This window comes from Varroa destructor, unplaced genomic scaffold (assembly GCF_002443255.2).
Source record: "Varroa destructor unplaced genomic scaffold, Vdes_3.0 BEIS01000002.1, whole genome shotgun sequence".
In the NCBI taxonomy this organism is placed as follows: domain Eukaryota; kingdom Metazoa; phylum Arthropoda; class Arachnida; order Mesostigmata; family Varroidae; genus Varroa; species Varroa destructor.
The window spans coordinates 22313760-22333886 of record NW_019211455.1 but is presented as its reverse complement, the minus strand read 5'-3'; the positions used below and the strand labels follow the sequence as shown (position 1 = coordinate 22333886).

At 40.8% G+C, this 20127-nt stretch overlaps 2 protein-coding genes and 2 long non-coding RNA genes across 7 annotated transcripts; 1 reads left to right on the top strand and 3 right to left on the bottom strand.

Moving 5' to 3' along the window:
* Positions 1-901: 901 nt before the first annotated feature.
* On the bottom strand, positions 902-4920 carry LOC111245722 (uncharacterized). The gene is made up of 4 exons (XM_022794422.2): positions 4164-4920; positions 3474-3723; positions 2996-3114; positions 902-2513 (listed from the first exon to the last, which is right to left on the bottom strand). Exons 1-4 carry the CDS (start codon positions 4440-4442, stop codon positions 2091-2093), a joined length of 1071 nt encoding a protein of 356 aa, XP_022650157.1. The 5' UTR covers positions 4443-4920; the 3' UTR covers positions 902-2090.
* Positions 4921-5375: 455 nt separating this feature from the next.
* On the bottom strand, positions 5376-15892 carry LOC111245256 (disintegrin and metalloproteinase domain-containing protein 10-like). 3 transcript variants are annotated; one of them, XM_086979491.1, is made up of 10 exons: positions 15776-15892; positions 15134-15376; positions 14499-14652; positions 13943-14092; positions 13583-13788; positions 12960-13151; positions 11776-12194; positions 7080-11548; positions 6467-6601; positions 5376-6255 (listed from the first exon to the last, which is right to left on the bottom strand). In XM_086979491.1, exons 1-7 carry the CDS (start codon positions 15879-15881, stop codon positions 11869-11871), a joined length of 1377 nt encoding a protein of 458 aa, XP_086835617.1. In that variant the 5' UTR covers positions 15882-15892; the 3' UTR covers positions 5376-6255; positions 6467-6601; positions 7080-11548; positions 11776-11868. The 3 variants fall into 3 exon arrangements, with proteins under 3 accessions (XP_086835617.1, XP_022649113.2, XP_022649114.2); XM_022793378.2 differs by lacking the exon at positions 7080-11548; XM_022793379.2 differs by lacking the exons at positions 5376-6255; positions 6467-6601; positions 7080-11548 and adding an exon at positions 12485-12576 and having other exon boundaries at positions 12059-12194.
* On the top strand, positions 7481-15232 carry LOC147757524 (uncharacterized). 2 transcript variants are annotated; one of them, XR_015320562.1, is made up of 5 exons: positions 7481-7620; positions 8282-8439; positions 8807-13893; positions 14532-14687; positions 15030-15232. It is a non-coding gene; the product is annotated as an uncharacterized LOC147757524 (long non-coding RNA). The 2 variants fall into 2 exon arrangements; XR_015320561.1 differs by lacking the exons at positions 7481-7620; positions 14532-14687; positions 15030-15232 and having other exon boundaries at positions 8299-8439; positions 8807-9629.
* A 14-nt stretch (positions 15893-15906) lies between the features above and the next one.
* LOC147757523 (uncharacterized) lies at positions 15907-18005 on the bottom strand. Its single transcript, XR_015320563.1, has 3 exons — positions 17910-18005; positions 17330-17459; positions 15907-16045 (listed from the first exon to the last, which is right to left on the bottom strand). It is a non-coding gene; the product is annotated as an uncharacterized LOC147757523 (long non-coding RNA).
* Between the last annotated feature and the right edge of the window lie 2122 nt (positions 18006-20127).

The window sequence follows — 20127 nt, the reverse complement described above, 5'->3', positions numbered from 1 at the left end:
AACCATGTAAAATTGTTAGACGAAATTACTAAGCAACCAATAAGTCCACATGAGGGAGAGATGACATCTTCTATTTCGATTTGAGCTTGCGTGGCCTGTCGCACTCATGTCACCGACAATGACACGGCAGAGCCTTTTCTAGGTAGATATGAGAATTACCCACAGCTATGTCCGGAAGGCATGGCCTGTTGTTACTCAGACTTTATTGTACTCGCTTGCTTACACTTGCGCATCCTTACGATCTACCTGATTTCACTCGATCTCTGTCCTCGCTTTATTTCAAGTTCACCTTTCTTCCTTATAACATTTTCCGGAAAGATTGTTGCGTTAATGTTCTTCTAATCTTTTACAGTTATTCACCTTTGTGATATTTGACGTCTTAGCGTCGCCTGCACAGCAAAAGTTCACTCATACGCAAGTGTCAATAGAATCATTAAAAACTGGCTAAAAACATTATGTAGAGATATGTTGCAGTTATACGTACATTTAGTTCTATCACACTCACGTTTTACTTTTAACTTTATAGTACTACTTGCTATGTTCGTGCCTACTTGTCTTCGTATAATATAGAAGTGTGCTCCAGAATGCGAGAGCCAACAACAATAAACAAGCTGGAACGATTATCGCGAAAGCGTCCAGTTAAGTAGACATTTCTTTGAATTTGTAAGGTTTACTGGATGCAAACGCATCAGCGGATACAAAGTTAATGTAAAGATATTGCACGTGCCGGCTCGACTGCGGTGCATGATAAAAACACTTGGAACTCGAAAATGTCACTTGTTTAGACAATTACATGGAATAGATTTATTCACTCAGTAACACTGTTTTTTAAATATATGGTTTGGCAAGAGTTAAGTTTGTCTTCGTGCACTTTAATACCACAAAGTAAGATCACTTTACCTTCATACCTTCTGTATGAGAATGAGGAAAAGATAGAATATTTATTTTGTATTAGTGGAGCTTTTACATTGTGCTACAAGGTCTAATTCCAGCAGTGTCGGCTTAAAGATCTTTATCAAACAGAGTCTTATGCTATGTCGCACGGTATCGTTTTATATGGTGTTCCTCTTTATGAGAAATACGATAGCATACGCTCTGCCTAAGCTGATTTTTTATATTAGAAATTTTTTGGTGCAACATAATTCGGTCATGTTACAACCTTAGCCCAAACAGAAAAACAACTTGAAACCGAAGCTTCGATCCATTTATGATCTTCGTGAGTAGAATTATGGTGGGTAAAGTAATTATAGTGGGGTCAGGAGTTCTGTAACTATGTGTTCTAAACGGTGGGCCGTCGGCTTCAGGCGCATGTATGGTCAATCAATTCAATAAAAACCAGGTATAAAAAAATCTAAAGAAAGATTCATGTTTTCTGAGAAAGTAAATATTTTCAGTATTATTTAAGTTTAAAAGAAGCTCAAAATTCATAACAGGGCAATTTGATAAATATTTTAAAATTCCTGATTTTTTTTGCCCGCGTAAAAGCACAGAAAGGTTTTTACAAAAAAAAATAATAATAAGAGTCCTGCGTTCAGACCAAAATGTCTCGAGCTCTCATTTTTAAATTAATGCTCTTTTTATATTGAGTGTCATTATCATAGCCGTGGTAATCTCTCTTCATAACAGTAGGTTTATTAGTTTTCATGACGTTTAAGCTGTTTTTCAAAGAGTGCTAGCTCCACTTCTTTTATCGAAACCTATTTCAGATAAATGTGAAACGGTTTGACAGAAATAATATATCTCGAAACAGAAATTAATCGGAACTGTTTTGATATCACTTACAAATATTTATGCATTTTATTGATCTCCTCAATAAAACCAGTGAAGCTCATTATCAAGGCTGGTATTGTTTTTATTCCGCTGAATTAGCGTGCTGTTCGATCCTACCAGTTCGACTTACTATCCATCTACATTTCTAAGTCCTTTGCCATTGTTGCAGTACAGGAAGCTATTTTTTTTCGGTTAGGTATAGCATATTCTGTTTATGTAGCCTTCGTTGCGAGAACCATAAAACATTTGTGCAGATCCTACTGAGTTTTTAAATGCACGTTTTTTTCTGCTAGCTAGGGTGCTCTTTCATGCATGTTTGACTAAAAAGATTCTTCTAGTTTATTTGGTAGCTCTTCGATGATATCTTGATTTTGTGGAAAAATCTCCGATGATTTTTTTTGATTTTGCGGAAAGTCTCCCATAATTTCATTAGGTTCAATAGGGAAACGGTCGGTGATTTCCTTCAAGCTAGCTGCATTTCTAGATGGCCATCGCACCGGTCTTAAGGACATGATACCTTCAACAATGTCATCGGTAGAGTGTGCGTAGCCTATCGTTGGATCATGAGTTCGTTCCAGTTCGCCACGATGGCATTGATGAAGCTGGCGTCCGTAATCGTGCGACTGGGAATGGCCGTTTGCGTGTTTGAGGGACCTGCGATGCCTAGGACAACGGTGCGCTCCACCGCAGCATCCTGGTGGTGGTGGCGTCATGAGGCCTTCGATAAAAAGCTCGAGGTCATCCTAGAAGAATATATGTGGTAATAACAACATACGCATATTAAACTCGAAGCTGTTGGTTTTGTTTCGTAGGTCAATTTGGTTATTGGTAAATGAGTAGGGGTTTCTTGTGGTTAGCTGAATCTTGGCCTGAAATGCTATATGTCTACGAGCTTAAGAGTCTTTAGTCGCTATTATGAAAGCCGTGAGGTTTATGTCTTCTGCGCAGGTTGATGGGTAATTAGCTTAGCGACACGATGTACTTTTAACATTCGTTCGATCTGACTCGTAAGGATTCTTGTCTAGAAATATTAGAACCTACGACATAAAGAATGGAACCTCAGGACAAAATGCATATAAAGCTGCAGTATGACTGCTGTTGCCACTTGAATAACATTATTGTTGCTACTTGAACTTTAAGCAAGGGATAAGTGAGTATATGTTAATGCCGAAAATGTTAAATTAGCCTATCAGTGATTATACGGCCTGTAAGAGCTGTGCCCTACTTTAATGTGTCCCTGTCCAACTGAACAATAATGAAGTCGTCGAAGTAGCGTTTCCGTGAGGAGTTTTTCGATAAAGATCAGGCCGACAACCCACACAGGGCAGGCTTCTATTGTAATACCTAGAAACGAAGAACAACAGTAGGAATCGAGTAAATCGATATTATTACATCAAATTGAGCGGGGCAAAAAAATTGTACCTAGATATTAATCCACATATGATTTTCATATGAACTAAAAACGGTTAAAGAAGCAAGTAAGCTTTCGTCTGCGATATGTGATAGCATATATATAGAATGCGTTCTCGGGGACGCAAAATCGGTCACCCTTATAGCATATAGTGAATATATAGATGCATAATCTTACCTACATTCCATTGAGATGCAATTTTTATATACGATAGCACAGTATGTAAAAGGCAGCATGCGATAACAATAGCGGTAGCGAAACAACAGTAGATGTGACCTTACGTTAAACTTACCAAGCGCTAGATCACTACAGATGTAGTAACAGAGGGCGTCAATGGTGAGTGCGAAAATGAGGTATGCCACACCGCGAATCAGGATTGGTATAACAAAAATATGAAATCGCAAATACAGAAACTCAATCACCCAAAGTACAGTCATATAGGTGAGTATTCGCAGAGGAAAGCCGGCCTCAAATGGCAAGGAGGCCAAGAAACTTTCTTCAGTATCACTGGAATGGTCATTTCCGCCGCGATGGCGCAGAAGCTGAAAATTACGACATAGTATAGAATTAGCTGAGGAACGCATCACGCTATTAAATGCAGAATCGCTTGAATTAAGAAAAAAAAATGATAAGCTGAAAAGGTCAAGTCCTGCAACAGATAGATCATTTCTTATGTACCCTACTACGGTTCGACGCAAATTGTTCAGATTCACTGATTAAACATTTGATTGAAACACTGAGCCTATCTATGTTGCGAGACACAAGAGATACAGGTCGCAGAAAATCAACGTTGTGGATAACAATTTTTTTTCTAGTCAATATTTTGTGCGTGAGCATTTTTTTTTATTAGGTATTTGCATATCGTTATATGACATATGGCAGTTAAATTGAAAGCACGTAACTATAGAAACTCGTAGATATGACAACGCGAGATGTTTGGAAACTTAAAATTAGTATGCATATGAGTTTAACAAATGGTTACCGATAAATATTCGTAGACCAGTGCATGCAGTCCGTACACGTACGCCCGGAAGTACCATTTAAGTCCTTTGCACGACGTACATTGTTCTGTTCGCTGATTTTGCTTTTGTTGATGTTGTTGCGGTCGATTAAAAGCCTCTTCTAAGTAGAGGCCTTTATCGCCGCGATCCTTCATTGATTCTTGGTCGTCTTGATACGTTTCGGAATGTATGTGGTTCCCATCTAGGTCACCACCACTAAGCCCGTACGGGTAGACGCGGCGTCGCTGGAAATTCTTCATTGTGCAATCAACTCTATGGCCTTGTTTTTGAACAAAATGTCATTCGTGTATAGAGAAGCCAATCAAATTCGACCACTTGAGTAGCTTTCAGTCAGTCTACACAAATCAGATTAAGCCTCAAATGGTGAACAACAGAGGTCGATAGCTTTACAACGTGCACATTTACTGCTATTAGACATACACTGCCACACCGCTTTAGACGAAATAAAAATTTACCCTGTACTCTGCACTAGAAATTGCTTAAATTGACACCAATTGGTTTTGTTTGCTTTTACGTCACTATCTCTGCTAAGTTAGTAGAACGTTATGTCATCGACAAAGGGTCTAAGTGCTTTTACATGTGCGCGAAGTACCTGATTCCAGACGAGGCTTTGTAACGCCCTTGTATCGAATCGGATGAGGAAAACATTCGTATATTTAGAGCGCCTGCAAATGGGGAAGAGGTTGGATAGAGAACTATTGGAGCTAGGAGAGGGAAGTAGTCCTCAGAGATGAGAAGGAGAGTACGACGCGAATAAGAATCCTTTTGTGACATTACTCCGGAGACACCTGGACAGGCACAAATGTTCTGCGACCCGGCAGAACTTGTATTTGATGTTCGGAAGGCTGCGGTAACTTGAGCATATAATTTTAGCCTTCTGGCTTTCATAGGTTTAATTTCGAGCAGCCTTGGGAGCTATGTTAGTGGAGCTTGCATGTGTTCGGAAATACCATGCTATCCAATTAAGGGAGTATTCCTATATCTGGGGTGGTAAAAATTTGCAAATGGAACAAGGCTTATTGCTCGGATGGATACATAGCGTTACAAAGCTGAGCACGAATTACAATGCAAAAGACCCCATTGGCTTCAAAATTGTTCCGCAGTAGCCCATATAAATCTTAGAGAAATTTGCATGCAGCTCGCAAAGTTATTTAAAAAAAAACTAAATAGTCTACTTGTGAAAATCTGCGTCGGAAACTTTATTAGTTCGGCATTGGCTTCCGTATACATTACATTGCACACCGGCTTCGTCTATTGTTGCGTACCCTGTCGTTTTCCTTGACTTGTTAAATTTTCTATGAGTTGACGAAGTATCATTTCAAACATGTAATAAAATTCATAAAACTTTAGAAAAAATCTAATGACTCAACAAACTTACCGTTTACATCCTCCTCCATTTTACAACATATCTTTACAACAATTTTCTTTGTTAAGTATATACATAGAGCCTGTACTTTGAAGAGCCATAAATAGCCATTAGTGGTCTTTTCATTGGCGTTTTTGTTATGCTTATATTCGTGACATATTTCGACAGATAATTCCGCATCTACAGCTTAAGAGTATAGAATTATATACTATAAAACTGCTAGTGGACCACGTTCGTGCTGCCTTAGTCTTCCGGAATTCTACTTCCGTAAGAGTTACGCAGAGCGTGAGGTAGATATCCTGCTCTACTACTTCTACAGGCCAAACATATTCATTATTTTTCGAGTGTAATCCTTGTTCCGATCGATTGCATCGTTGCATATTTTTCCCTTACGGGTCAGTTGCAAGCGCCACCTTCGTACGCGAATAAATCTAATAAAGGCAAAAGATGTGTGTTTGTTATTGGCATTTTATATTCAACCTCCCTTTCGTCCATCCACGTCTGTTTTCCTAGTTAGTTTCGTCGATTTTACTTTTGAATTCAGTTCGAAAGGGGCCGCATTGTCGCAGACACCTAAGCACACAGAAATCCCAAACGTTCCAAAGTTGCCATTTGGCCGCGGTACCTAAATACCCTGACCCGTCGGGCACCATTGATCCTATCCGCGATAGATTGGGTTCCGTCACCTGAATCAAGGTGCGGAATTAGATATTTCTAGGTATTCCAGGTCGTTTGAGCTGTGGTACACTGTACGGTTGACAATTCGTTGAAATCCTCCATCAGGAGCACATGGCATTATTTCTACAGCATTTAAACATCATGGATAATTAGCGTTCATACAGTACGACAGAATTATGATTAGTATAGACAATATTAAGGGTAAAAGCGCGTACGTACTTCATCCCCGTGGAGTGAAGGTAGCGGGGACGACCTCTTTGGCAGCTGCTCAACGGGAACCTGCAATGAGGACAGCAAGGCTTGTTGGGGAGCCGGCACAGTACTCCAGATGCTCGATGCATCAAAAAGAACCACCTGCAATATGAATTCTGTCGATTATGAACAAAGGATGCTCCGCTAATTAACGAAAATAACGCAGAATGAATATATATATACATAATCCCGATTTGTTTTTTTACCTTTGACCACGCTACGCTCATGTAACAGCGTTGTATACTTCAGTAATTTCTCCTTACGTGCTCTGTTTCGTTACATTAACTCAATGCACGATTAAGTCGGTAGACGCTGTTATTGGCACGATTATTATATTGAAGTACGCAAATGAAAATAGAAGCAGGGAGTGTTATTATGAGAAAGGTGCTGCAAACCCATAGTATCTAGAGGTTGCTGAATTTCAGAGTACATGTTATTACGTCAATGAAGTGGCTATTAACGTATTATATTGAAGAGAAATATGCCGTTGGTTACCGCGATTAGAGTTACCCTATGTAATAAAATGCAACACAAAATTACCATTTTTTTCTTCTAATTATATGGTCAAAATATTAAGTACCTCGTCCTTTTCATCATGATTTCTCGACAAAGTCGAGACATCTTTTGTCACATTAATCGTCTCAAGGCTCAAGTACTGCAGCTTGACGTGACTGTCGTTGCGGGAGTTGCATTGGCTGTTACGGTTATGCTTAACATCGCTCCCGATAGGCATCGTGACGTTTAGCATTTTTGACGCGCTTGTGTTTTTGCAATCGCCCTGTACAGCAGTGACAGGTGAGTGTGGCGCGCGATCGTCTTGTTTTTGTCGTATTAGCAGCACCATGCGCTCGCCAATGGAAGTGTTCGAAACTGTGCACTCTTCTGTATACAAACGTCAGACGCTCGATAAAAATAGAAAATCCTTCCTGCATTAAATTCCGCTGACTACGTTGGTATGCACAAACATTGAAAACGTTATCGTGGAGCGTGTGCAAATTGATTACATGTGCATGGTACACAATTTGTAGGTCTTCCGTCCCCTCCCTGCAGAGATTAGCGGATGTTACACAGCTCGAGCACTCAAGCCTTAGAACCTGGACCCTCGTATATTTTATAGCCCAGTGAGTAAACTGCTATGAAATACCGCAATCTGTGTAAGTTAATCAGTCTACATTCTCTGAATGAATTGCTGCGCGCAGTGTGCACAGGCATGGACCATTTGCATTGAGAATTGTGCCACCCCAGTACATACGTTATCTATAAATGTTTTTGCCAGTAGCATGTGCCGTCCGGCCTATTTCTGCGCGAACCTTTTATTCACAGCACACTTGACCGCTGCTTATAGTTACCGTCTAGTTTACATGCAAATAGCATTATGAATCGCTACCGTTTAGCGCTCATTCTTCACAGATTACTTCTTAAAAAATTATGCAAGTTACTATCCTAAGATCAACTCGAAGCATGATAGACAGTTCCAGTTATATAACACTGTGCCGGCTTTCAACAAACTACAAATTTCGACCTCCTTTCCGTGGCCTTGCCCTTCTCGACACGCGTGTGCGAGAGCGTTTGCCGACCAACAAATATTTAGGGTTCAATTTTGCTTCGCGTTCTGAATTCTGTTACTCCTATCAGTTCCAGTACACAGTAACAACACTCCGTCGGAAACGCGCAGCGCGTGAGTTACGTTTAGCTAGCTGCAGTATACGAAGTGGCCGGTCAGTGTTTCTGGCGAGTTCGCTGTGTAACATCTCAATGTTTTATTGGTGGTTTTTTAAGCAGGCAAGTTGTCAACGATAGCGAACCTAAAAAAGAAGGCTTGAAGTAACCTAGGCGTAATTTTTGGACAATGATTACTGTTGGCGCTCCATATTCGGCGTGGGGCGCTCTAGGATGTCTCCTGCTGGCGGTAGCGATCCTCACGACGGGCTTTGCATTTGGTAAATATCACGCTATTAGTGTTTTAAGAGCTAACTCTTAGTATAGACAACTTCGTTTTTGGCAAAAAAAATTCTCATGATCACAATCGCCGGATTTAAATGCCACTTTACTAATACTGCCAGAACCCTGGTTTTCTTGATATATCAGTTATGGAACGAATGGCGCTTTTTTACTAACTGGATTTTCGAAAATCACTGACACGAAGCTTGAGAGAAAGGAGTCAATTGAAGTATGAAAAGCAAGTAGCGATAAAGCCATCAGGAGAACATCATCAGAGTTCGAAGATTACAACTGTTCTATTATTGTTTATGCTATCCTATACAAAACACTTAACTATTGAACTATATTTTTGTTCGGTACTGCTAGGTGCGCGCAGTTCGTTTCGACAACTTTTGCCGCTTGCCAGACCTCGATCGTGCCCATCACTTCCACCAGCCTCTACAAATACGCTTTGCGAGGCCACCTTTCTCCTTAAATTTATGTGCGATTGGGAGGACATTATGTACTAAAAAACCTAACAAGTGTATATTAGATCGGACGTGGAAATCGGTTACTTAGGAGATACTTCAGGACAGTAATGTCATTGTATTCAAAAAAAATTACAACTCTCCATCACAATGCTGCACATGTAATACATGGTGCCCTGTGTACTAAATTATATATAGTTGATATTGACTCGCGTACAACTTACCGGTGCATCGTGTTTTTGAGACTATTCCGACATCATTTGTAATGGCCCAAATAAGCTAGAGTCCAATCGTTTTATGGTGGTGGTCCTATATAGGCGACTATTGATGTGAAGCTTTCGCCAACATTGTCATTTGTTCGTAAAGCGCAATATGAGTTCCGTTAGACATTTAGTTCCCTCAAGAGGTGAAAATAATTCAATGCGCAATGTTTGTTGATGATGGTTTTGTAGTACCACGATAATCATTTTTAGGTAGATTGCTTGTAGCATATAGAGACTGAATGAACTTGTTCGGATTTTGGAGCTATGTATGAGGTTTAGACTTTGTGCGAAGCACAGGCTTGTATAGGGACGTTCATAAATGTAGCCCTGTAAGGAAAACAAAACGTGTCTTAACAGCATCCTTCAAACTGTCATTACAAGGTAGTCCCGTATCGACGGTGCCATCATCCAATTCTGTACCTATGCCCAATAAACATCTACAGATTGTTGATGGAACGATCTGCTGATTCCTTGATTATAGAACCTAAGCATGCCACCCAAGGCCTCGCGCTACAACACTTCCATGAATTCCTACTGCTGTTGAAAATCGTAACGGTTATAATACGATATGTCTCTGTGAAGCGATCTCTGAAATGATCAAGGCGCCGCGCTGGGCCTGTATTATTATATAATAAAATAACACGCAACAGCCGACAGGTTACTGCGATAATAACAGGTCCTTCATTTCTGTTGCTATTTCACCGTCCACTTGTCTAGACCTACATGTTGGCCTTGCGTTCGCAACTCTTGTTCTAAACGTCCAGTAAATCACTGCACAAGTAAACACAATAAATCGAGCAACGAAACCCATGCCGAAAATTTCTTTTCATGAAATTAGTCTATAACAGATTGTTTATTATAGACGTTAGAGTTAATAGAATTCATACGTAGTTACTGAGTACTGATTGTTTACAGTTCGATGGGCGACCATAAGTTGAACCATTGAATGAAGGGTGCAATTTCTAAATACTAACTTTGCGCTACAAACAAATATAGACCGATAAACATATTTGTGCAGGACATATATCGAAAACAGTTTATTTGGAGTCGACACGTACTTGTATTTATTACATTGCTAACGGTATTAGGCAAAATGGATAACCAGTCAGCTAAGCCTGCTGTGTAACATTTAATGAACAAAGTAGACGGCCATATTTGCAGCTAAGATAACTATACCGGAACTATATATTCTTACGACATTTGGTGAGGCTCGCTAATCTCTTCGACGACCTAGTTTACATTTGCTTTTTTTGGTTCGCTTGACCCAGTAATTCTTCTAATTGTTTGCTAAGAACTAGCGCTTAACTAGAATCTCCGCGTCCGGCCTTCGTCCAACCCGTCATTACACTCGCCGTCCGCTAGCGATACGATTGTTTCCACTTTCCAAACCCGCCTCCACTCTCAGTTATACTCCCGTTTATCAGCGGCTGCAGCGTACTCCTACGTAATCGAAGCTCTCTTCTAGTAACAACAGCAGTATCCGTCTATTATTGTGCAAGGCCACGTACGCTGGGTGGCAATATCATTTCAATAGCATAAATCTGCTCGAGCCGTAGACGCTGAAGTAGTTGCGACAACGTCGGTTCTTGTGTGCCGTTTGGACCTTGTGGAACTGGATCCCTCCCTTTCTACGAAGCTGTATCCGAGTGTGTGCTCGAACAATGACGAGTGTTCCCAAATCAATTTAGGCGTTTAAACAGAAAATGCTCAAAAAAGTGTCAGTTTGTCAATAGATTGGGCAACTCGCGCACGCGTTAGGAAGGCGTATCGCGAAACAACACCTAGAACAACTCTAGTGGCCTGTCCGCTCCTGAAAGCCTCAAGATCTGTGCTCGAAACGGTTGGCCGATGAAGTGTCCAAATGATTGTCCATAATCTAGGAAAACGCTCACACGATTGCACTATGTTGATATACGTTTGCTAAGGCTTGAACCGACTAAATTCAGGCGGCCCGAGAAACAATTAGATTTTCAAGCCGGCAGTTCTCGAAATGTTCCCTTTAAGGAAAACCAGCAAGTATGTGTTATCAGCAACGGCTGTTCTTCTATGCGGGACGAGCTATTTCGTCGGACAGTGGGTGGTACGTACGCAGATGTTACCATTTATTGCCAGGAATAGGTGCGGGCTATGACGGGACCCATACGAATGTTTGTCAATTCACGAAAGCGTTATCATCTAATCTTGTATATATTTATGCCTGTCGCATATGAATAAATGTACACATCTCTCAAAGATAATACCATAATAGAAATGAACTTGAAGGTAATAATCAAATATTTAATAAAAATTTGCTAAAAATCTATTGGTGTTTTTTTTTTCTCTGCTAGTTCATCTTGATACGTTTAGTGTCGCGAAATGCTCAAGTTTTCTCTAAAGTTCTGTAAAGACAAAAGCGAATATTTCGCTGTTACTTGTTGCCAAGAGTCTAAAAACGAGAGGGGGTCTTGTTAGCTCACTGGGCCTTACTACCAATCGAATACCTACAATATTCTACTGAGTGTATTCAATTTGGTCAGCAAATCCACGACTACCAGCACCCTGTGCAGCGCTTTGAAAGGAATGGTTAGTCTAGCATAAACCTGGAAATATTCTCGATTAGACCTACCATTACTAAGTGTTCCGACGAAAGGTCACAGGAAGGCGATTGTTTTGGCATCGCGGTCATTCTCTATTACACAGAATAATAATTAACACTTGTTTATGAAACCATGTGTACATATGCATCATTACTGTCTGAACGTTGCTTGGTCGGATTGTCGGCAACTGGGTATATAGCTTCGATGAAATCAATGAACAAGTTCACGTCCTGCTCAAGTGTTTTGGCCTGACTGCGAGCTGCATTTCCTAATTTGACGCGAGTCATGAGCCAATATATAGCAGCGATATGAAATGAAACAAACGTCAGCGTGAGGACTTGGGGTGCAAGGGTCGCTAGCCTGTTCAATTCGTGATTATCATCGAACCGACGATGGCATTCTCCGCTGAAGGTACACCAGCCAACACCATGTCTCCCACACCTGGAACCTGTCAGGAATGCCCACGCAAAAACAAACATTAGAACCAGTTCCCCTATTTCAATGTGCGCAATATTTATTTCTATAAATATTGCCTATTTCTATAGCTTTTGCAAGCAGTTGAAGAAACTCCTGCCACCCCGTTAAGCATTAGAGTCCGTGGCGGACCAAAGAGCCCTTTGAAGATGTTATCGATAGGATCTACAACGCTACAGATCAAACGGGACGCTACAGACGCTCGTGAGAAAAGAGAAAAAAAAAAAAAAACGCAATCTCAGCTGGAGATCGAGTTGGACATACCGTGATTGTGAATCGGGTACTTTATCCCACCCACCGTCGTAGCGCTCAAGCTGAATGCGGATCATCAGGGCCATATATACTGTGTAAAGTTTCTACAGTTTCCAAGAGTGTTTGGTAAAATGTTAGCTTCACTTAGACATCATTCAACATCACATATGTTGTTTGGCTTTTATTTTATACGATGGATGAAACCGTTCTTTAAAACGGGGAGCAAGCGTACTCGAACTTGAAGAACCGCAATGCCCTTAGCTCATCTTAGTTCATTCTACGCTATAAGCTTATACCTCACACTACAGAAATTCAACAAGAGAGGATTCATAGCCGGGAACCTCGCATCCAAACCACGACGACAATTCTGCTTCGCGCTTAGAATCTTTTTGGCCATAATTTGCTCACGAAAGCCTAACTGCGCAAGTAATTTCTATCGGGAGTATCGTTGGAAACTTTATTTGATTATACTTTGGAACATACGAACCTGGAGTCATGATTGTTGTGCAGGGTACAGATTTGTCGAGTTCACATAGAGGCACGCAGTTGTTTGAAGAGACAGACAACAGCGTTGTCGGGGTACCATAACAATATGGATGGCACATCTCGCCGATTACACTGCTGGTGGGAAAACACGGCTGGAAGCCGAATGATACGCAAAGACTCCCTACGCATAAACCTACAAGATAAGTGCGAAACCCAGAGTAAGATATCATTGTGCTTAGTGGAAACATTACAAGAGTTACGTTCATCATGGATGGTGCGGGGGGTATTACGGGAAGATGGAGACCGTATAGGTCACGGCTACGATTAACAAGAGTAATTGTAATTACGCGCAAAAATTCTGCAATATCCTACAGCGTAGATGTTGTGGTGACGCTAATAGTGGCACACAATATGGAAAACAGGGCAATTAAACGATCGGCCGTCAACAATAGTGGCTAAATATTGTTTCACGGAACCGCAGCCAAAGAACAGCATGCATATTATTTATTAGAGGATCATTCAACGCCAGTAGTAAAGAATGGAGTCATTTGAATATCGGCCATATTGGTTACCATGATTTTGCTTGTTATTGTTAATACGCTAGAAAAATTCAATCCTCTTTACCTCCCATGCAACTAGCATCTCCGCACCGTGTGCCATTAAGTTTCCATCGAGGCTCAGGACATACTGCCGATATGCCGTTACAAGTGGCAGCTCTGTGGCACTTCGTTTCAGCCTGACAGACAGTACCGTGCCTAGCGAATTTACACGACGTCAAATTGCAGCATGCGCCATCGGTTACGGTACACTGTGGCCACTCTTTCGGAGGCCTAACAGAATTGTGATTCGTGTCGTTGAAGTGATCGGACCGAGAATCTAATAGATTTCAGTAGTGTTTAGTCGCTTCTAAATCACGTCTCTGATCTAGGTTGAAGGTATGTTTTTTTTTTTTTACTTTTTATTATTCTGTATCGAAAAACTCACGTCGCGTAGGACAGCGGCCAGCAATTGTCGACCGTAAACTCTGGGCTAATTTCCTCAGGGGCGCAGGGACCCTTGTTCAGCTTGATTCCGCAGGTCTCATAGGAAAAACTGTCCATGCAGCGTTTGTATGCTCCAGATTGAAAAACAATCCTGCGATGATGGTGATGCGCAACGAGTTAAACATCCACATTTAGGCTTCGGCGAACACGTAGTAGCGTTTTTTTTCATTGTAGCTGCTTACTATGACTAAGACGGCATCAAACACTTAAGGCGTCATTGAGTGGTTATATAGTACTTATATTATAGATACTCGTAAGATGAGAAAAGATTCATGGGGATTTAATCGTCTCCACAAAGGTCCACGCAAAGGTCATTACTACCCGAAATGACATCCGGCCTTATTAAGAGCTAAATAAATACGGCTTTAATTATTTGTATTTACTTCTACAGTGTTTCCATAGTAGCAGTATTGAATATATGATGAGGCCGACGCCTGTCGACGATAGTTTGCAGAAAGGACTAAAACGAGAACATATATCGTAATAGTTCTACTAACGCCAGATGATGCTGGATGCTGCGGATGGAGCAGGTGCTGAACTTGCGTTGATTTTCGTGGTAGCTATAACGGGACCGAGGATGCATGATGTAATTGGCTGGCTCGTTTTCCGATAGAGGGCATCGTATGTCTCCAGGAATTAATCCAGGTATCCCTACACACCATTCCGCAAGACACGTAAAAAACTACGTAAGTACACGAATGTTGCTCTTCCTTCAAATATAAATAGAAGGTCATTTTAAAAACACGTTCATCCGGTAATGCAATATACTTCTAATATTCACTACCAATCAATGGTGTTAACCAAAAGTGTAGGCAACTGCGTTCAGTGAGAAGCATAAGACTGATTCAGCCATGTTTTTCCTAGGGAGGCAAAAGGTGCTAATATTAACAGTTATTCACTATGTAAATTTTGAACAGTGCAGCGATAAAAGATGTGCCTAAATAGTAAATACGGAATAATCCATATTTTATGTGTATAAATCCATATAAAATGTAACTTACGAGGGGCAATTTACTATATGCTTTTAGTTATAGCTAACGTACGCGCTGAAGGACGGTCCAACTAAAATAACTATTTTCATCCACCAAAAACACCGAGATGCACTGAATGTACGCCAAATAGTTACTCTTACCATCATGTTCCGCTCCGAAAAGATGACCGATCTCATGCACGAACGTTAGATCCAATTGCCACTGCTGATCCGGGTGTCGAATCACCATGCTCATAGCATGCGTCTGTTCAATCTGGCCATGGCACACGCCCGATAGCTTTCCAAAGCCCACGAACCCATGTGGATCATCATTTGTCAAGTGTACAAGAATGCAATAGTTTTTTGCATTGGGTATGTGCGGGTTGTCAAGGAAATCGTTTAAACCTGCATTTGATCTACATATTAGCCTGTGGTCGTCCAGCTATTATAAATACGCGGAACGAATTCAAAAATGTTTTGCTTACGGTGTGGAAAAAGCAGACTCGCAGTTCAAACAGCGCCTCTAAACCGGAAACTCACTTTCCTTCCTAATGATTAGCTTGTATATTCCCGTCTCTAGACTTGCCACACTATAAGCCTATTTTGTGCCCCACCTTGCAGAATATGAGGTAATAATAGGATCTGTAAGAAGAACGATTTTATGGCCCGCTTATCGATGTTCATGATAAACGAAAATTGGAGGGTAAATAAGAAATACTAGTTACCCCAGACGATATTGAAATCCCACCCCGTTTCACCTGGCAGCATCAGCCCACCCATACCATAGCACACATTAGCTGATACCAATTTTAGGCACGGCTCGTGGTCGAAGTTTTTTGAGGTAAAAATTGATCTGACTCAGATATCTGCTTCCGCTGCGCTGAAACACCATTGTAGCAGCCTGTATCATCCGGATGACAATTCTGCCCAGAATTGGCTTGGCCATTCGGTAGCCGTAAATAGTGGTAAGGGATCTTTCTAACGCGTCATCGAACTGTACGTAGATCCCGCAGAAAAACTGATCATCAATAACTTGTCGAAGAGCTGACGAAAACACCAACGATCCCTCGTTGCCTAAACTCGAGGTCACGCGACACATCACGGAGGCGAGTATACAGACTATGTTAGCACACCTGACTTAACTGACAACCATCAATACCGCCAAACTTGTATAATGTATGCCATTACGATGCTTTTTAAATCAACGCTTATTGGGAGGTTAAGTATTTGTCGACGCAATGTCACCGAAGATATCGATTATAGCTAGAAAAGTTAAAATAGTTAAATAAGTTTTTGCTTTCAGTAAGCGCAGCTTACTTATAGTGATGATTAAACAGGTAAAAATTAAATTAACAACTCGTTATGTTTTTTTTTTAGATTGTGGTACCTAATGCTCTCTGTAAATAAAAAAAAAAAACACCGATTTCAAAAAATAGGTCTACTTTTACTGATTTTCTTCAAACCTATGTACGCACGCAAATTATCGTTTTGCTACATCTTACTCTATTTCGGTAAAATTTCTTTGCCTTTGCAGAAAAATAATTGACTTAATTACATGAAGTAACATATGTATGTAAAACAAACACATCTAGCGTGCTTGTTTCACAATAGCGTTGTCTGCAATATTTTTATTAATAGGTTTCAGGGGAATTTCAATTGCCTTCTATGACTTCTGAACTGTAGTTCTGAACTGAAAGGTCGCCCTGATCAAGATCGTGTAAAATGGTCAGTCGATGATTTGCGCCGTTTCTTGGAATGCCCCACGCGTATAAACGTGATTTACAGTACATAACAATGTTTGATAATAGCATTTATTTTCCGTTCAATTGTTAAAATAACCTTCTATTGTAGCGTTTGTTAGTAAATCTGGTAGCTATATATAATAAGGCATGAAACATGCTATGACAGATGTCAGATCAGACATGCTTTGAGTTTTACGTCTGGTACTACCTGTAGAGATCATGGATTTCTGCATGGCAATTAAAACCCACCCGTTATGGTCAGCTGTCGTTTGGGACAGACCCCTTCGCCTCTGGGTTTTATATTACGACTAAGCTGGTTGGGTACAGTAACTTAATCATTATGTGAAGCGACAACTGAGTGTATTGTATACGGATGAGAGCCACAGATTTACTTCTTCTGAGCAGAATATTAAGATCTTTATAATACGTGCGTTTCGAATGAATCAAAATTTAAATAATCATACATAGCATGTGTTGAAACAGCTCTCGCTAGTGGGCAACTTATATTATTAATTTGACAGGAACGAAAACCTTGAGTAGTCTTAGGTTTTTCTTTTTTAAACTGGTGGCGCGTTTGACCAAATGAACACCAGAAAAAAAAGTCTTTAGCTCTTACTGTTTGTAAAGTATCCACCTGTGGCTGCCCTTCTTTCCAACACATTTTCTACAAGCTTGTCGAGGACAGCCCACGAAAACGGTTCTAAGATCGTACTCCATACCAATACAAATAGGGGCCAAATCACATTCTGGAAACGCATGTTTGGAAGATTAGGAACTTGCAAATCTTGCTGGCACGATGTAGCGCAGCTGGTAACTGTAACCTATCGTATGGATACTTGATAGATAAAGTTCTTCGTTGTCACAAATAAATATTCGTCTGCAGGAAGTTCTCTCGGCGAATGCAGTTTCGATCGATCTGTTATAGTGATTAACAATTGTCTTTTAAGATTGATTTCAATGGTACAACGAAAGCATATAACACGCATAGATACAATTCTTAATGGTTTAAGTGTCTATTAACTGAACTTCACTCATAACTGATCCGGAAGTATCCTTTTTAAGCATCTATGTCTAATACTCGGACATTGTTGACACCCTCATTTTATCGCTTGCTTCTCTAAGATATAGGGAGGTCAAACAAGCCTAGTTACATTGCTAGTTTTCTTGGCGTGCTTTTCTTCCACTTAATAACTTACGAGCAATTCCACTTAATTTTTTCGTATGCCGAGCTACTGCTATCCGGAACATCCTTAGCGTACTACCGTTCTTCCCCCTGACAGCCTGGTATTGACGTGTGCTTCATAACATAGTTAAGGCGACCGGCCGCAGCCGTGCGACTCTCATCTGCTGATGCCTCCATGGTGCGACTTCACAATGCCCGGCTAGACGATCCCTTCAGACAGAAAAGACGAAGAAAGAGAAATGGTCTGGTAGAACTTGCTGCACTTACGACCAATTGGATCACCGTAGACGGTGCGTTACAGCAGTCGGTCAAAAGCATCGTTAATATTTTAGGCTGTCCAGATAAGAAACACTTCTGCGCAAAGATGTATCGACGAAGTAGCGATGATTAGCGTTACCACTAGTATAGAATCTGCAGCTTTCAGCTTGACGGATTCGGAACGATGAACAAGTTCGGAAAACTTTTTTCTGCTGGGGTACTTAACGGAAATGGGTTCGCGCACCGAATATAAATATTTTGAGGTCTCAGTGATAGCAGAGGTGTTAGCATACGTTCATTTTTCCTCTGTGGAAGTCAGCCATCGTCTGACATAACGCCAATGCGGCTCCAGAAATAGAACTTGAAATATCTATTTTCTAGAACTTTTTTTCGTCAGTAGTATTTCAAGAAACAGTTGAGAATCAATTCTGGGTAATAAAAGACTTGGTGATTGTGGGCATCAGAACATTGTTTTCTAGGGATGTACCGATCAGGAAGATTTAAAAGGTGATGCACAGATTTTTGAGTTCAGAATCGTTCATCCCTAGTCAATCAAAAAAAATCACTCAGTCCCTTTAGAGTCTAATCCTTTAAGTAGGATGAATTTGTTGTTGTTTATGATTAAACAGCGCTTCATTGTTTTGTAAATAGACAACTTTTTTTTAGACCCGTTGAGATGTAACCGGTCTAAATCGCACAGTTCAGCGTAATTTACGAATTAATTTGATGTTTTTTTTTTTTTGCTTTTTATGAAAACGAGTAGAGTTTCGTTGGAGAAGAAGCAGCCTGCGTGAAAAATAATGAGGAATGCGGTGTTTTTGCGAAGAAGCAGAGGATTTATTACCTTTACATATAACTCAGCTCTACAGATATTGTAAGATTCAATTCAATTTCGTAACATCTCTTTTCGGCCTTGGCAATGCACATGGAAAACTGCTATCGAGCACCTGACCTTATGTAGTCTTCAAGAAATGACCGAGCCTACATTATATGTACACTCATCTATCTATTCTAATTGACAAGTACGCTAGTCTGAGGTATTGGCCTTCCAACAACAAAGGCGCTTCAGCGACAGCTTCCACCCACAGCTTTCTCCAAAACTGCTGTGCTTAGCTAAATCGTCGTAGGTTCGTATTGGATAGAATAACCGGTCGGTTAACTATCTGGCTGACATCTGTTATTTTCTTTGTTTTTCTGCCCTGATCAAATGAACGTCGGCATCTTAGCTTATCATACCAGGATGATTAGTTGGGATCATAGATCATACTTGCTGCTAATAGTATTTGTCTATTACTATCATAATAGATGGCGCTAGCCTCCGGCATTGCTGCACGGATGCAAATGGATAGTATAACTGGTAGATGGATGAGCTTAGAGATTCACTGACGTCCATGCAAACAGGACCACGAGAATGAATCAATTAGTTAGCCAGCCAATCAAGAAGTGGAAGAGTTGACCGGAACGCCGGCGGACCATAATGGATTAGCAGGGCTGAATCGTACGGGTCGTGTTAGTATGCACACCAACGCGTAATGGGACTACTTCGCGCTATGCAGCAAGATGCTTTGAGGGAAACGACTCCCGAACGGGCAGCTGAAAGTAGGTAATAATAAGCGAGGGCATAATCGTAACTGCGTTGTCGACGCTGGCATTTAAGGTACAGATGAACAGCGAATAGGTGCATAGGCGCAGACAGTGGACGCAAGAATGGAGAAATAGCTCTGAACGTCTGTGTCTCAAATGTATAAGGCAGGCAGTTGCTCGAAGTCCTGTTTGTCGACATGTTTTCCATTGGCGGCCTACTGCTACTAGTTTGTCTCAACAAAATTAGCTCTACTGGCAGGATATTGGTGCTGATCCAACATTAGGTGCTTCCGACGGTCTGGCGCTTAGCGCCAGGATGTCAGCAACAAGAATTCTTATTCGATATCCTGGACACTAACTCGGATGCCTATAGAGCAATTTCCTTTGGG

What these genes read in the sequence shown, in the direction of transcription:
- LOC111245722 (XM_022794422.2), bottom strand. Translation starts at nt 4,442, where the DNA reads ATGAAGAATTTCCAGCGACGCCGCGTCTACCCGTACGGGCTTAGTGGT. An exon ending in TGGTCTACGAATATTTATCG is followed by an intron (nt 3,724 to 4,163) that starts GTAACCATTTGT and finishes CGTAATTTTCAG; the next exon opens with CTTCTGCGCCATCGCGGCGG. An exon ending in TTGGACAGGGACACATTAAA is followed by an intron (nt 2,514 to 2,995) that starts GTAGGGCACAGC and finishes ATATTCTTCTAG; the next exon opens with GATGACCTCGAGCTTTTTAT.
- LOC111245256 (XM_086979491.1), bottom strand. Translation starts at nt 15,881, where the DNA reads ATGATACAGGCTGCTACAATGGTGTTTCAGCGCAGCGGAAGCAGATAT. An exon ending in AGATGCTAGTTGCATGGGAG is followed by an intron (nt 13,152 to 13,582) that starts GTAAAGAGGATT and finishes CTTATCTTGTAG; the next exon opens with GTTTATGCGTAGGGAGTCTT. An exon ending in CACAACAATCATGACTCCAG is followed by an intron (nt 12,195 to 12,959) that starts GTTCGTATGTTC and finishes CATTCCTGACAG; the next exon opens with GTTCCAGGTGTGGGAGACAT.